The 14,473-nt window shown below is 48.4% G+C and overlaps 3 protein-coding genes across 3 annotated transcripts; all 3 read right to left on the minus strand.

The window, feature by feature from the left end:
- Positions 1–322: 322 nt before the first annotated feature.
- Positions 323–1,433, minus strand: LOC101770179 (blue copper protein). Its single transcript, XM_004970154.3, has 2 exons — positions 1,175–1,433; positions 323–1,102 (listed from the first exon to the last, which is right to left on the minus strand). The coding sequence occupies exons 1-2, from the start codon at positions 1,416–1,418 to the stop codon at positions 492–494; spliced, it is 855 nt and encodes a 284-aa protein (XP_004970211.2). The 5' UTR covers positions 1,419–1,433; the 3' UTR covers positions 323–491.
- A 3,306-nt stretch (positions 1,434–4,739) lies between these two features.
- LOC101770566 (sulfite exporter TauE/SafE family protein 5) lies at positions 4,740–7,711 on the minus strand. Its single transcript, XM_004970156.4, has 4 exons — positions 6,819–7,711; positions 5,697–5,837; positions 5,451–5,606; positions 4,740–5,370 (listed from the first exon to the last, which is right to left on the minus strand). The coding sequence occupies exons 1-4, from the start codon at positions 7,587–7,589 to the stop codon at positions 5,062–5,064; spliced, it is 1,377 nt and encodes a 458-aa protein (XP_004970213.1). The 5' UTR covers positions 7,590–7,711; the 3' UTR covers positions 4,740–5,061.
- An 836-nt stretch (positions 7,712–8,547) lies between these two features.
- On the minus strand, positions 8,548–14,473 carry LOC101771510 (autophagy-related protein 18f). Its single transcript, XM_004970158.4, has 8 exons — positions 13,593–14,473; positions 11,968–12,429; positions 11,475–11,891; positions 10,714–10,947; positions 9,812–10,639; positions 9,547–9,713; positions 9,000–9,341; positions 8,548–8,862 (listed from the first exon to the last, which is right to left on the minus strand). Exons 1-7 carry the CDS (start codon positions 13,773–13,775, stop codon positions 9,026–9,028), a joined length of 2,607 nt encoding a protein of 868 aa, XP_004970215.1. The 5' UTR covers positions 13,776–14,473; the 3' UTR covers positions 8,548–8,862; positions 9,000–9,025.

Consider the following 14,473-nt stretch of genomic DNA (forward strand, 5'->3'; position numbering starts at 1 on the left):
ATTCAACAAAAACATTAGAACACACCAAAGATACAGCTATTCCAAACTCCACGCATATCACACGCCATAATCTAAATAACACACACACACAAACTAAGGGGGTGTTTGGGAAACACCTGTTAAAGTTTAACACCTGTCACATCGGATGTTTGGATGCTAATTAGGAGTACTAAACATAAGCTAATTACAAAACTAATTGCACAGATGGAGTATAATTCGCGAGACGAATCTATTAAGCCTAATTAGTCCATGATTTGACAATGTGGTGCTACAGTAACCATTTGCTAATGATGGATTAATTAGGCTTAATAGATTCGTCTCGCGAATTAGCACAAGGTTCTGCAATTAGTTTTATAATTAGCTCATGTTTAGTCCTCCTAATTAGCATCCAAACATCCGATGTGACACTGTTAAAGTTTAGCACCTCGTATCCAAACAGCCCCTAAGCAACGAAACGTGCACACGTTGATCTCGTCGAAGACCTCTCCGGTTCACGGGGCTAGAAGAAGCATGAACCCGCCGAGAGCTGCTAGCGACGCAGTGGCCTCTCCCCACGTTGCTCGCAGCACGGCATGCCCGCCCGACGACGTTGCCGGCGGTGGCGGGGTTGAGGACATCGGCGCAACCTCCGCGAACGGGAAGAGATTTTCCACGGCCTGCACTGCCGGGGGCCGTGCCGGCGCAACCAGGGTTTCGGGTGGGCATCCTTTCTTCGAGTTCTTCCTGTGCTTCGTCTTATGCCCTGCATGTCTCGGCGGTGCAGCCGCGGGCCCCGGCATCCACGGCGTAGGCGCCGGCGACAGTGCCATTGTTGGCGCCATTGCAGGCGGCTTCGTCTTGGCGTCGTGTGCCGGTGGTGGCGGCAGCGGCGGCGGCGAGCTGGGCGTGGTGGGCGCGGGGCGGTCGGCGACCTCGATCTCCATCTTCATGCCGCCCAGGCAGTGCCCCGGCGCGCCGCAGATGAAGTAGCGCGTCCCGGGCATGGTGAGCACGACGGTGGTACTGCCGCTGTTGTCGAAGGTGATGGGGTTGGTCGTCGTGCACGCTTCGAAGGCGTCCTTGGTCACCTCGAGGACGTTGTGGTACGAGTTGTAGTTGAAGGCTGCACACAGGATGTTGCATGATGGGCTTAAGAATCAACACGTCGACAATCTTACTAGCTTATGACACTTACTCAGGGTGTCTCCTGGGCCGAACGTTTGGGCTGCAGCCCAGGACTTGTAGTCGGTCCTCCCGTCCCAGCCGCCGGCCGGGTTGCCGACGACGTAATCCGCCGCCGTCACGGCGTGGATCAGCGACAATGCCACGGTGACGCATACCAGCAGTGCCTTCATCTCCGCCATCTTCACCGCAGAGGGCATGATGTGTCTGAGGTTGCCGTAGCAAGGCGGTGCAGCCTCTGGACTCTGGTCCTCCATATATACACAGACGGAGCAGTGCTGTGCCAGCAGGCACCCTACATGCATGATGCATGCACAGGGTACAAACCCTGCAATGGAATTTCATTGTGGCAGATCCTGGTACACGAAAACAGCCAAAGAGTAGGTAGGCAGAACACACGCACTTGGGTTGGGAGAGTATAGATCAATCTTTAGATCGAACAGGTAACACCGCTGTACATTCGTCCGTTTCCTGCAATGGTAAGTTTCTGTATGTACCTTCCCGATCGAGGCCCATGTGGAAGCCTGTCCAGGCGAAGGGTACATTCCCTGGGCACGCGTGCAGAGCTCCGCTCCGCAAAGCCGCGCGCGCGCGCCTGCTCTGCTCGCCGACAGACAGATCCGCCGGAAGGAAAGGCCGTCGCAAAATTTCCTATCTCGAACGAGACGGGCGGTGTAAGACAACGGAAATGTTCGGAAACCAGGCCGCAGCTCGCGCATGCACCGACCGCGCGCCCCCGCCCGCTGGCCCGATGCGCGGCGGCGCCCGCATTTTGCCAACTTGCCATCCCAGCGCCGCCATGCCGTGCTCGTGCTGTTCACTGTGGTGGAGAGTGCCCTTCCGCTTCCGATACAATACTCCGGCGAGCGCGGGACCCACGAAGCATTCCGTTCCCACAGGAACGTGGAATCTGCCGGCGCGGGATACGGCCGGGTGAACAGTCCAAGGGCGTAGGGACTGCGCCGAGAGCGCTCGGCCGCGGTCCGGCCCTGCAGCGCATGTGCGTGCGAGCGCGAGCGGGCGCAACGGCTACTGCTAGACACGGCCGGCATGCAGCTCCCGTGCGGTGCGATGCGCGGCGCTAGCACGGAGGAGAGATGGTGCCAAACGGCTGATGCCCGAGCGCACCCAAAAGCGGCCGGGGAACACAGCAAAGTTGGGCTCGCTTTTGGCAAAAAGCTGATCGGAGGAGAGCACGCCGCACGTCTGCGCGTGCACGGCGGCGGCGCCCACCGTTCCGGGATCCAACAAGGTGGAGGGGGCGAGGGACCGAGGCGGCACGTAAGTAGGTGCCCTCAGTTTTTTTTTTGGAATTGTAGGCGGATTGCTAGTATTGATGTTTCTACATCATTATCTAGTGAAAATCATTGGCTGATAACTATTGAACAAGGTTTTAGAAATTGTTTTTTATAAGCGGTTTCAGGAATTGTTGTACTAGGTTTCAAAGAATGCTGCCCCGTTAAGGGACCCCCCCCCCCCCAAGGACAAGTACATAGGAATGGAGTAGATACAAAATATACAGGTATATACTGCCTCCATTTTAAATTACTCATTGTTTTGATTTTTCTAGGTTAAAACTTTTGATATGAATCTAGATGTGTATATGTCTTTAGAAAAGTCAAAATGACGGAGGAAGTATCAGGTAAGTACAGAGAAATAGGGTACGTAACATATTGTCTTACTTTAGGCACTCCAATATGGAAGAAGATGGGATTAAGAAGCTATTAGTTTTGTCATTTTCTTTCGATCACCTCCTCTGCGTTTAGCCGTTTACTCTATTTGCTTTGCAGCACGCAGAGAGGCTGGCTCTTGCATAAGAGAACACTTCGTTCATTTTTCATTGTCTCTCTTCTATATGAGGCAAAAGTGCCATGTAAGCGGGCTATAAGCTTCTTATTATATTTGGAGGCTGCGTTCTCTCCTCATTTAACTCTATGGCACGTACTCCCTTCATCCCATGAAAAATACAATCTTGAAATTCAAAGCAAAATCCATAAAAGACTCCAATCTTAGCAATTTGACCGTAACTATCTATCTAGGTCTCTGGTCGTAATTTTAGGAAGTATAGTCAGTTGTATGCGGGCAACAAATGAGGGCATGATAATCTTGTCTTGTCTTGTCACCACTAATTTATCCGACAAAGATGAGAATTACATTGTTCAATGGACGGGGGAGTAGACTTAAAAGTTCTTATTGTCATATCTGTAGTCATATGAAGTACACGTCCACGCAGTTGCACCGATCGACGGTTACCTCCTGGCCTCCGAAAACCTTATACAGCGCGTGCGCCGCTACCTGTTAGCAGCGACCGAAGGAGGAGCGAGTGGCCCCGCCTGGCCTCCGGCCAAGAAGCGCCTCCTTGATCCCACCCAAGTCGCCTCCGTCCTCCGCGATCCTCCTCATGGCCACCGTCTCCGCGAGCCACCGCCTGACCCCCGGCGCGGCACGTCTTGAACGTGGTGAACGCCGCGAACAGAACGGTGACGAGCCACTCCGGGAACACGGCGTCGCACAGCACCCCGACGCCGACGCCCAGTCGCCCACGAGCAGGCACGGCTGCGACACCACCACGACGTGTCAACGTCGTGGTCGATCAGCGGTTCACCTTCCGGCCCGGCCCCGCGGAGGAAGACGATATGTAGAGCACGTTGGAGAGGGAGACGCCGGTGACCATGTACCTCGAGAACACGGTCGCCGTCTTGACGCTGGCCCCCGCGACGGTGCTGAGGATCGCGACGTACAGCGAGCCCCCGCCGACGCTCGCCGCGCTGGAGATGGCCGCGGCTAAGAAGGAAAGCGCGCACGCGAGAGCATTCGCGAGGCCGCTCTGCGAGGAAGATTCCATCGGCTGCAGCTGCGATCTGCATTGGGACCGGTAAATCGTTGAGTTACTCGCTCTTGCAGCGGAGGCGAGGAGCAGCATCGAGGAGTTCATTATCCTGTCAGTGTTTCTGAGGCGAGCAGGAGGGTTTCGCATTGGTTGTTTGCTTTGTGCTGGGTATATACGCGGTTCGGCGTTAACTTTTGTTCTGCATAGATGGGTAATGTGAATCCATGTGTCCTATAATGTATAAGATCCATGTGTTCCTTGTATCTGGAAAAAAGAAGAATCCATGTGTGCTTGCTATGTGGGCGACGAGGAACGTTCTTATTGTATTTCAGTTATTTTCACAGGTTTCTGGATGCAGGAACAAGATTTCTTATGGAGTTAATAAACAGCTCAGTTGGTGGCTACAATCTGTAGAACTTTTGTATTGGGCATGTTCGCTTCAGCTTATAAGCCGGCTGAAAAGCTGAACGGTGAGAGAAAAATACTGTTTGGATAAGCCCGGCTCATTTGTCGCAAGATCATGCCTGGCTTGCCCGTACTGGTACTAAAGAAAATAATGATCATGCCTTTCTCAAGAGTAGTAGTAGTACCTAACTACCTAAGGACAAACTGTTGATGTCTCTGTTGGTAAATACTCAATTGATAGTGGTTTGGCCAGCAAATTCTTCCAAACTACAGAACTGGCAACGAAATAAAACCTATCTTGTTGACCTTTTTTGTTTGCACAAAAAACCATCACTATCTTTTGACACCAGAACATTCGTATAAGTATCCTTTCTGACAGCTCAAGTAGCAAATCACCGGTGAACAAGTGCATACTGAAAGGAGCGATTTAACAATAGGACTATAGCGACTCATACTACTACATAGAAGACCTGACTTCATCATAAGCGTAATCAGTGTCCACAATCAATCCTGCCTCTTTCCAGGAAGCTCACCGGCAGGAAAATTATTTCAGCAAGTAAGCCCCAAGCTAGCCATTACAATATATAAAAATCAAGAGAAAAACCTTTCTTCAGAAAGCCCAAAAGGCCAAGGCCAAGCCAAAACCCTCTGTCATTCTGAAGACCTCAGCAAGGCAACTTGAAGCCCATGTACGCTCCGCTGGTGTACTGCATCAAGACATCCTGCGCTCCGAAGCAGGTGACGATCACCGTGCTGAGCGCCATGATGGCGGTCACCAGGAACACGATCAGCGAGACCCGCCCGGACTTCCTGATGGCCCGCTCGATCACGACGAGCCCGACGACCGACGCGACGAAGCATATCCCCGCGTAAACGGAGGCCTGTCCGATGCCTTCCATGCCCAGCAGGATGAACTGAACCATGGACATCGACGCGCAGAACAGGACCATGAACGAAGACGTCGCTGCTGCTGTCTGAAAACCAACAGAAAACTAGTGATTCAGTGGCGACTATATGCAACACGAAAATTAAGAATACTTGGTGTGTTCTATACCTGCGGGTTTATTCCGATCTGAAGAAGAACAGGGTTGAGAAGCAGTCCCCCTCCAATGCCGAAGAGGCCACTCAGAGCCCCAGTGACTAAAGCCGCCAGCGGGAGTGTAAGTGACGGCAGAGTCTCCATTGTAGCTGTAGCTCCCACGAGCTCTGCCTGCTTTGGCCATGTGATGTCACGCTCAGTCCATGCCGCTTCAAGCTTTGCCGCGAGAACAAGAAGATAAAATAAAATCGGCCGACCTACCTTGCCATCCTCTTGGCTACAGACAACGCGTTTCTTCCTCTTGGCGTATATGATATACCCTGTGAAAGCCACGGCGGCGGGTAGCTGGGACGAAGTGATGAGCCAGTAGGTGACGCCGCAGGGTTTTATCCTGATCACACCCTGGGAAGATAAGGTCGAGTTCATCGACCTGTTCGAATCAGCCAAAATAAGCAGTAGCGGCTGTTCAGCCAGCTTTTTTTTTTTACTTCTCTCTGATTTTACTGTTCAAATAAGCGGCTGCAGCTTATTTGAAGCTCAGCCGAAAAATCCTATGATGTTTTGTTGGACTGAAAAATATCTAAACGAGGACACGTATCTGATGTCACTGTCATGAGTTCATATTTTTGAGAAATGACTGCCCTCAACTTGCCACTAAGCATTTTCAGGGCTCTGAATTCGGGTACAGTGAACGTGGACAAGCACGATGTCAGGATTCTGAGCACAATGTCCGGGTTCAGTTCAAGAAGCCGTTGACCTGGATATAAGGCTTTTTTTCATTAGTGTACCAAGTGGCACACTGGCACTAGACGAGGTCGGCCTTCCACGAACAGGCATTTGATGCTGACCATTCACCAGAGATAGGCTGGAGAATTCGGGTTCAGCAACCTGCTCATTCCTATACGACTTTCCAAATGGACCTACAGGTCTACCTAGTTTCTCTCCAGAATGGGCCAAACCAACCGGCCGACCAGCTTGTGCACTGTGCAGAGCGAGTAAGATCTGGACATGATCTGGGTTGGACGCACGCCAACGAGAGGCCAAAAAAAGGCACCACCGTGTTGAGGCGGCTACTGTCGAGTGAAAGGACCGAGACGTTCGTTCCACTAGCAAGGGAAGAAATGCAGCCGCTACTTCCCACTATGATGGAAAAAAAAAGGCAAATAATGCAAACGTAACCTGACAAGCGAAAAGAAGCCTAGATTACGAAAGGCTCAAAGTCACATTACTTCCTTGCTTGCTTTGTGGGACGCGACACCATCGATCCGTTCCTCGGTTACTGGCGCATATCGATCATGGCCATACCGGCACTGGTGCCCGTCCAGTGCCAGGGGATGTGCGGCGAGTGCAACACGTCGCGGAGGGGGAGGTGATGAGACGTACCTTTCCGTGCTTATCTCCAATGAGGACATGGAGCGCGAAGAAGCAGAGCCACACCACGACCAGCAGCGCCACGTCCTTCCACGGGAACCCCGCGACATTGCCGCGGCCGCCGTCCTGGCCGTCGCTCGCGAGCAGCAGGGGCTCCGTGATGCTGAGGTGGGCGGCGCAGCGTGCATCCCCGGCGCGGGTCTCGGAGCGCCAGATCTTGAGCCCGGCGCGGCACGTCTTGACGGTGCAGAAGGCGAGGAACAGGGAGAAGAGCACGGTGATGAGCCACTCGGGGAACATGACGTTGCACACCACCCCGATGCTCACGCCCAGGAGCAGGCACGGCTGGAACAGCAGCGCGACGTCGTAGTCGATCAGCCGCCGCCCGCCGCCGCCCGCGCACGCCAGGTTGTACAGCACGTTCGACGCCGCGCCGCCCGTCACCATGAAGGACGAGTAGGCCGTGGCGCGCTTCAGGCTCAGCCCCGCCACCAGGTTCAGGATGGGCAGGAACAGCGACCCGCCGCCCACGCCGCCGGCGCTCGACACGGACGCGGCGAAGAAGGAGAGCACCCACGCGGCCACGGTGTTCGGCCGGACCCCGCCCGAGGGCGAGGACGGCTCGGCCAGGTGGCGTTCCCGCCATCGCGACACTTCGGCGAGGAGGCCTTGGAGGCGGCCGGGGTGTGACGAGGTGGTGGTGTTGGACGCTGCCGCCGCCGACAAGAAGGAGACGGCGATGGCGGCGGCGAGGAGGGGGGCGAGTTCAGTAGTCCTCGTCATCTCCGGCCTCTGTCTGCTTCTTTGAGAATTCAGAGTACACGGACAGATGTTGGTGACACTGCTTTTTATATGTGACGGTCCTTGTGTCTGACAAAAGACTGGGTTAAGAAAAAGGGATTGAAGGTTGCAGGTACAGAAAGGGACATGTTTTGCTAGAGAAATTCGAATTGGCATCACTCGCCTCAGTATATAGACATGCTAAACCCTTCTTTAGTCACCCCCAACTCCCAACTTTAGCACTATGCAAAAAGAAGATTCCCTATCACATCAAACTTACGGTACATGCATGGAGTACTAAATGTAGATGAAATAAAAAACTAATTGCACAGTTTTGTTGTACTTTGCGAGACGAATACAGTGCTGTAACAGTAATTTAGCACCTCCAAACTTTGGCAACTAAACAAGGCCTAAGTTATTCTACTGTTATTCATCCAGCATTCCTGAGGATATATAGACATCTTTTAAGAAAAAATAATGTGATTTGAGAAATTCAGCTGCTGACAACGAAAATAATTGAAGGTAAGGAGTTGACAACAATACAACTCAGGTATGTTCTGGAATATAAATGTCCCGTGTAATTTCAACTTGTGGGCACCAATTCGTACCTAAATTTATTTTCCTGGTCAATTTCTATCAGTAGTTATTTAATACACATCCATTTCATAAGGCTTGTTTAAGCCCAACAGAAAAAGTTCATAAGGATGCAATGCTACCAGCACTTTACCCTCATAGATTAGGGTTGACAATATTCTAGTCTCAATTTCCCTGGCAACCCTTTCATCAATTTTCTGAAGAGATTAAGATTGCATAAGGAAGTTCCCCGGAACAGTGAAAGCATCACAAAAACGGACAGTAAATAGATTATCTCAAATGACGTCTTTAGTTTGTCCAGTTGAAGAAACAAAAGAAACAGCAAATCTGAACTGGTGGAAAATCTCTAGCAGCTGAGACTAGTGTGGAGTTTCAAATATTCACAATTTACGTGCTATTATTGGAAATGCAATGAACAATCATGTTATGTACACATTCTTGTAAGATAGAAACCCCAACTCACAGCACCAAAGCTTCAATACCCATAGGGCCATAATTCAACCTCCCTTTCTATCTTTTCTCACGGTAAAATTTTCATGAATTCCTATGAATAGAACTATAGAAGAGAGGTAAAAGAACTCCGGATGGAGAAATGAAAGAATTCAGCTACACACACACAATGAAGACTTCAGCGAGTAAAGAGGCTCCTCCATCACATCGACGACTCCACCACATGGATCATCTGCAAGCCATGTTAGAGAGTTCATGACCATGATGAGTACCAATGTGCAAAGAAAAACTAGGCACGGTAGGGTAGTTCACATGCATTGTATCATGCAAGCCAGGGCTAAAGAAAAACAAATATGCTAAAGCACTTACCTTGACAGAGACACAAAGAGTCAATATCACAAGTCTGGGAGTTGCTCTTCATCTTCACCATCCCCTTTGCTATGTACAAATCCGAGCTGGGCCTCTGACTTAAGGCTCCCGGTATTATTTACAAGCTCGGTATGTAATTTAACACTTGGATTGTTATTTACAGCAGCACTACTATCATCTACTACATATTTACTGAAACCACCATCATCAGAGCTTTTGGGCCCTTCAGACATGCAGTCCAAAGAACTACAACTGCTTCTGCGCGAGAGTCTACCATCTTCTGAAATCCCAGACTTCTGTCGCTGAAGCAGTTCATACCTGTTGTTATCAGGAGTGTTCATCCTACAGGGTAAAAGTACATTAATCAGCCCAGGACAAATCTAATCAGAAAAACAGCAGCAATTTCTCATTTCCTAATGAAGGTCTGAATTATCTAATGAAAATTAGCCAGCCTTTATCAACCGTATAGTTGAAATACGTTATTTAGTTGTATTGACTTTATATCAACCAATAACAAGTGCTCAAGAAATGTAAGCTTCGAACATACCTTGTCTGTTGAAACCTCGAGGTATGAAGGGAGTCAAAGACTGGTACGAGATTCTTTGACCTTGATTCTATGTTATGGGTCTGGATTTTTTCTACTTCAACTTCCCCTGAAGTTATATCAAGATTGTCTGCTTCTAAAGTTTCACCCTCCATAACTTGAAAGTGTATCTGGCATCAGTCAGTAAGCAGGTATTGCAATGAGTCCCATTGTCAATCAACTGAAAAGATAAATATTGCATTGAAAAGGAAAAGGTGCAAGAAAATACCCCAGATCTAGACCAGAGTGGAGTTTGCACAACATGAGTCTGCAACTCACTCTGAGATATATAGAAATTACGATTTTCATCAGCACTGAGCTTTGGTCTTTCAGCAGCAGCAGAGTCAAATGGATAGATACTTGTTCCTTTTTTCATAACTTTCTGGAAAAGTTTATTATTTTCTCCATTCTCAAAATCATTATACGCAAAACTCTCAGCACTGTCTCTCCTATTTCTTTTATGACAAACATCCCACTTCTGAAGAGCTTCAATAACAAATTTTGTATCAGTCTCTCTTTCTGATCCATAAGAAATGGGGCCTGTGGGGAAATCAAACCCAGAATCCTGTTCAGTTGAGAGATGGAGAACATACTGTATTATGCTTCCTGATGGAGAAAATACTAGTAAATAGTACTTCGTGCGTGAACTGTCTGAATTAAGGTCAGCATCCTTGCAATTGTGAAATGTTGAAGCGATAGCACCAGAAATTGGACTGGAAGCACCAGTTGCAAATGCTGCAGCACCGTGGACAGCACCCTTAAACAAGTTACTCCCATTTCTTATCCTACTAACAACAGACAACGTGAGAGGGGGTCCAGATACAAAAAGTGTCTTCTGACTGAGACTCAAAGAAGGGGTTGACTTCTGGGACCAATGAGCAGTATGATTAACTGATGAAGAATCCACCACGTAATCATTTTCTGCAGGATTGTTATCACTGTAACGGAATCTTGTTGATCCACTATATGGAGATATTGAAAACAGATGACTAGTTCCTCTTGAAGAGCTAATCATTATCCACTCACTATCATCACTAAAGCTGATGTCTTTTATGACCTACAAGAAAAGTGATACTTTTACAGTCAAACCACATTACAAACGATGAGCAAGAAAAAGGTACGCCAGCTTACCGCATTGGTGATGCCTCTTTGCAATTTGTACAGATGAACATAGGTTCCAATTTGACCTGCTTCTGATGTCCCATGTGGAGGAGGTATAATGCGGAAAACATTGATGTTTTGACCATGAACAGATGCTGTCACCAGCAAAGTTCCACTTGGATCAAAGCAAAGTGCTGAAATGGGACTAGTGTGTGCCCTGAACTGAACTATCAATAATTTAGAGACAATATCTCGCACAATGACCTGCCATTGCAAAGGGTGTTAACTGTCAACATTCTGTGAAGTAGGTAAAGACATGGCATACTCATGTTAATGGACTTGTAATTGCAAAAATAAAAGAACAATTTTTTACACTAAATACATATTAATCGCTGGGGTAAGAAAAAAATTCAAACCACCCAAATCCGTAGGCTACTCTTTTTTTGAATTCCATCCAGACCAAAGAATAAACTATCCCCTTACCTGCCGCACCGTCTTGTCTAGTATTGAGGGATAATACTGTTCTTACTTTATTCACTAATATAAATCAAACAACTCAATAAAATGCTTGGTCTGTAAAGTGAAGTGGTAAACAATCATATTTCTGTAGCATCATCAGATAGTTAGCCAACTGGTCAAGTGGGTTCTGAGGTCCCTACTGGCCTTACAGTTGATTCATTGTTACTATTACTAGTTACATGTAAAGCTCGCAACAGTGTCAACCAATTTTATAAAAACCTTAGGGATAACAGAATTAATGACGAAAATATCTACTTTGAAGAAGTATGTACCATCCCAGCATATTCACTGTCAATGAGGTGCCCATTTATTGCTCCGTTTGCTTTGTAAATAGAACTCCTTTGCTTTACCATACCATTACCATTTGGAATGAAATCTGCACAATACTTGGATAGCTTCTTATATCCAACATCGCCAAGTGTCACAATGCCGGCAGCCAGTTGCTTGCTTGATTCTTTTGCATAGTACGCCACCACACTGCCATTCGAACCAGGAGGTGGAACAAAGGGAGACGGACTAAGAAGCTGAGGGCTAACCCGTCCTGTATCTGGAACTGGAACCGGAATTCCAGAGTATGCAATCCATCTATGGCCCAGTCCAAGTGGGCCATAACCTGAAATTTGTGCGACTGTAGGACTGGTGAGGACAGTGTATTCTCTCTCCATTGTCGCAGCATCAAAACAATGTATCTGCAAAATGTATTTTCTCCCATCAGGATCACTAATGATCCAAAAAAAAAGATTTGGAAGAGTGAAAATAACATACCTGAGTAGCCTGTGAAACAGCTACAACTCTCGGACTGCACCTTATTGAATAAACAGCTGACCTGAACCTCAATGTATGCACATATTCATGGGTCCTCAATGAATAAAATCGAATGACAGTAGGAAGATTTTCACTTCCTGTATTGTGGAAAGCACCATTGGTTCCATCAAAAACAGGAACATTAGTGTCATGGTTGTTTCCACTTCCAGTGTAATTTCCTTCACAGGCAAGTGCTAGCAATGGCCGTGCATCTGCAAATCTGTCTTGAGATTTTGTTGTGAAAATTGGATCCTTTAGCAGCTGTATGAAAGAAACAGCACCATCGTGTCTGGATTCCAGCTGTCGTACATCATCAGCATTTTCCACATCCCATACTTGGAAGCCAGATTTGTAAGCTAGCAACAAGACTTGTCGTACCACCCCACCCCCACATTCGAGTTTATCAAACCCAGCCCATTGTACCTGCAAATCGTAAAGTACATAAGAAGAGTGTTGGCATCTCAGGACATGGAAGCATTGCCTACAAGGATTACAGAGTAACATAATCAAAAGATAAAAATTACCAGCCTAGGCACATCATTCATTGATCCGACTTAGATGCAGCTTGCATGACTGATAGCTAATTAACAAATAGTCCATCTATTTTAAAATATATGACATCTAGGACAAGTTAATGTCATATATTTAAAAACGAAGGGAGTGTATAAACAGTGCTCTTTCTGTTATACTAGCTATGCAATTGTAGTTGTTATGTTAATTGTCAATACAAAAATATAGCTCACAAAAATTTATAACGAATTATGTGTTCAAAAAATAAAAACATCAGGAACCTATATGCATTATTCATCTATAAGTATAAACAACTTGCATGGATGGGATGCTGAACAATTAGTTTATGGAGACTATTCTTGATTTTCTACTGTATTATTTTGTCAACATGGGTCAGTAATGCAAGGTCACAATACCATAACCACATTTTTTTCTCAGCATCCAGTCATTTACTATACTGTATTGGATCATGGTGAAACTCAAGTTTAATTTTCATTTCAAAATGGTAATCCTTAATAAATCAGAGTACAGCCTCATGTCATATTCTTGTAATTAGGACAGATCCATTATGCATAACCTATCATTGGAACAAATAGGATGTAGAATATAAGGTGACATAATGTCCAGACCAAACAGGACTTCTGATCCCACGAATTACAAGCAGGACTCCAAGCTAACTTTCCTACTTGTGCTAGCTCCATGGTTTCCAAATCTGCAGCTTGCCATGTCTGATAAGCACTTGCAAAGTTTTGAGCAAGTAGCAGTGGCTACTGCAATAACACGTTACTAGAAGATTTTGCAGTTCAAACATTGCAGTGTGTATGTACTAATGGTCAAAATATTTAATGCATGAAAAACTGGCATAAATACAAATCGTGCTGCATATATTGGGGGCACCAACAGAATTGGAATGCCTTGCAGTTGCAGCTATAAATACACTTCCGCTCATTTTAACCGGCGCACACGTGAGGCAACTAAAAGGTGCCTTTCAGTCAGTCTCCAATTATTAGCGAGGCAAAAACTAAAGCACACAGGAACAGAGCAGTTTAAGGCTCGAAGCAAGCAAGCAAACGAACCTGGTCGCGGCTCCCATCCTCGTCGTGGCTGGCGATGGAGTTCACCAGCGACGCCCCGGCGGAGCGCAGCGTGGAGGCGGCCGTGGACGCCCCCGACGACACGATCCGCATGTAGTTGGAGAGCGACCGCGCCGAGAAGAAGCCCCCGCCGCCGCCGCCAGGCGCCTGCGCGCCGTCCCGCATGAAGCCCGGCGACCAGAAGAACCACCCGTGCACGCTACCTACGCACCGCCCCCCGCGCCTCCTCAGATGCAAAACCGAACAAAGCAAGCCCCAAGCCTAGATCAGACGAGGAGGAGGAGGAGGAAGCCGAGGCCGAGACGGAACCGCCCGCCAATCAGACCGAACCGAGCCGCTCCGCTCTGAACCGATCGCTGATGCCCCCGGGCTGTTTCTGTGGGGACTCGGGGGGACTCTCGCAAAGAAACAGCCCACTGACCGTATCTCAGGTGCTCACCATGGCCGCGCGCGGAGGGGTGGGGGGAAATCGGCACGGGCGGGCGAGAGGCCTAGATCATCCGGCGCGCGGGCGGGGGAGGGGAGGGGAGGGGAGGACTGGTGGTGGGGAGCGGCCGAGCCCGGTGGTGGGTGCACGGGTGCGAGCAATTCGATCGGAGAAAGCGAGGCTGCGAGGGTTTGCTTGCGGTTTCGGGGTTTTTTTTCTTTTCTTTCTGCTCTATACTTTTTTTCCCCTGGACGAGAAACGAGGACGAGGTGGGCGAGGCGGGGATTAGGTGAAATAGAATAGGAGGTAAAGCGCGGCTTGGCCCCTGCTTTGGAGAGAAAAATTAATGGAGCCCCGATGCTAATGGGTTGGCCGTTCGGAGACGAAGGGGGAAGGGATAAGCCGAGCCGAGCCGAGCACGAGCAAGCGACGGATT

This window comes from Setaria italica, chromosome V, assembly GCF_000263155.2.
Source record: "Setaria italica strain Yugu1 chromosome V, Setaria_italica_v2.0, whole genome shotgun sequence".
NCBI lineage: Eukaryota > Viridiplantae > Streptophyta > Magnoliopsida > Poales > Poaceae > Setaria > Setaria italica.

What these genes read in the sequence shown, in the direction of transcription:
- LOC101770566 (XM_004970156.4), bottom strand. Translation starts at nt 7,589, where the DNA reads ATGACGAGGACTACTGAACTCGCCCCCCTCCTCGCCGCCGCCATCGCC. An exon ending in TTGGAGATAAGCACGGAAAG is followed by an intron (nt 5,838 to 6,818) that starts GTACGTCTCATC and finishes TTATCTTCCCAG; the next exon opens with GGTGTGATCAGGATAAAACC. An exon ending in AGATCGGAATAAACCCGCAG is followed by an intron (nt 5,371 to 5,450) that starts GTATAGAACACA and finishes GTTGGTTTTCAG; the next exon opens with ACAGCAGCAGCGACGTCTTC.
- LOC101770179 (XM_004970154.3), bottom strand. Translation starts at nt 1,418, where the DNA reads ATGGAGGACCAGAGTCCAGAGGCTGCACCGCCTTGCTACGGCAACCTC. An exon ending in CGGCCCAGGAGACACCCTGA is followed by an intron (nt 1,103 to 1,174) that starts GTAAGTGTCATA and finishes TCCTGTGTGCAG; the next exon opens with CCTTCAACTACAACTCGTAC.
- LOC101771510 (XM_004970158.4), bottom strand. Translation starts at nt 13,775, where the DNA reads ATGCGGGACGGCGCGCAGGCGCCTGGCGGCGGCGGCGGGGGCTTCTTC. An exon ending in AAAGAGGCATCACCAATGCG is followed by an intron (nt 10,640 to 10,713) that starts GTAAGCTGGCGT and finishes CTTTTCTTGTAG; the next exon opens with GTCATAAAAGACATCAGCTT. An exon ending in TCGAGGTTTCAACAGACAAG is followed by an intron (nt 9,342 to 9,546) that starts GTATGTTCGAAG and finishes TTTACCCTGTAG; the next exon opens with GATGAACACTCCTGATAACA.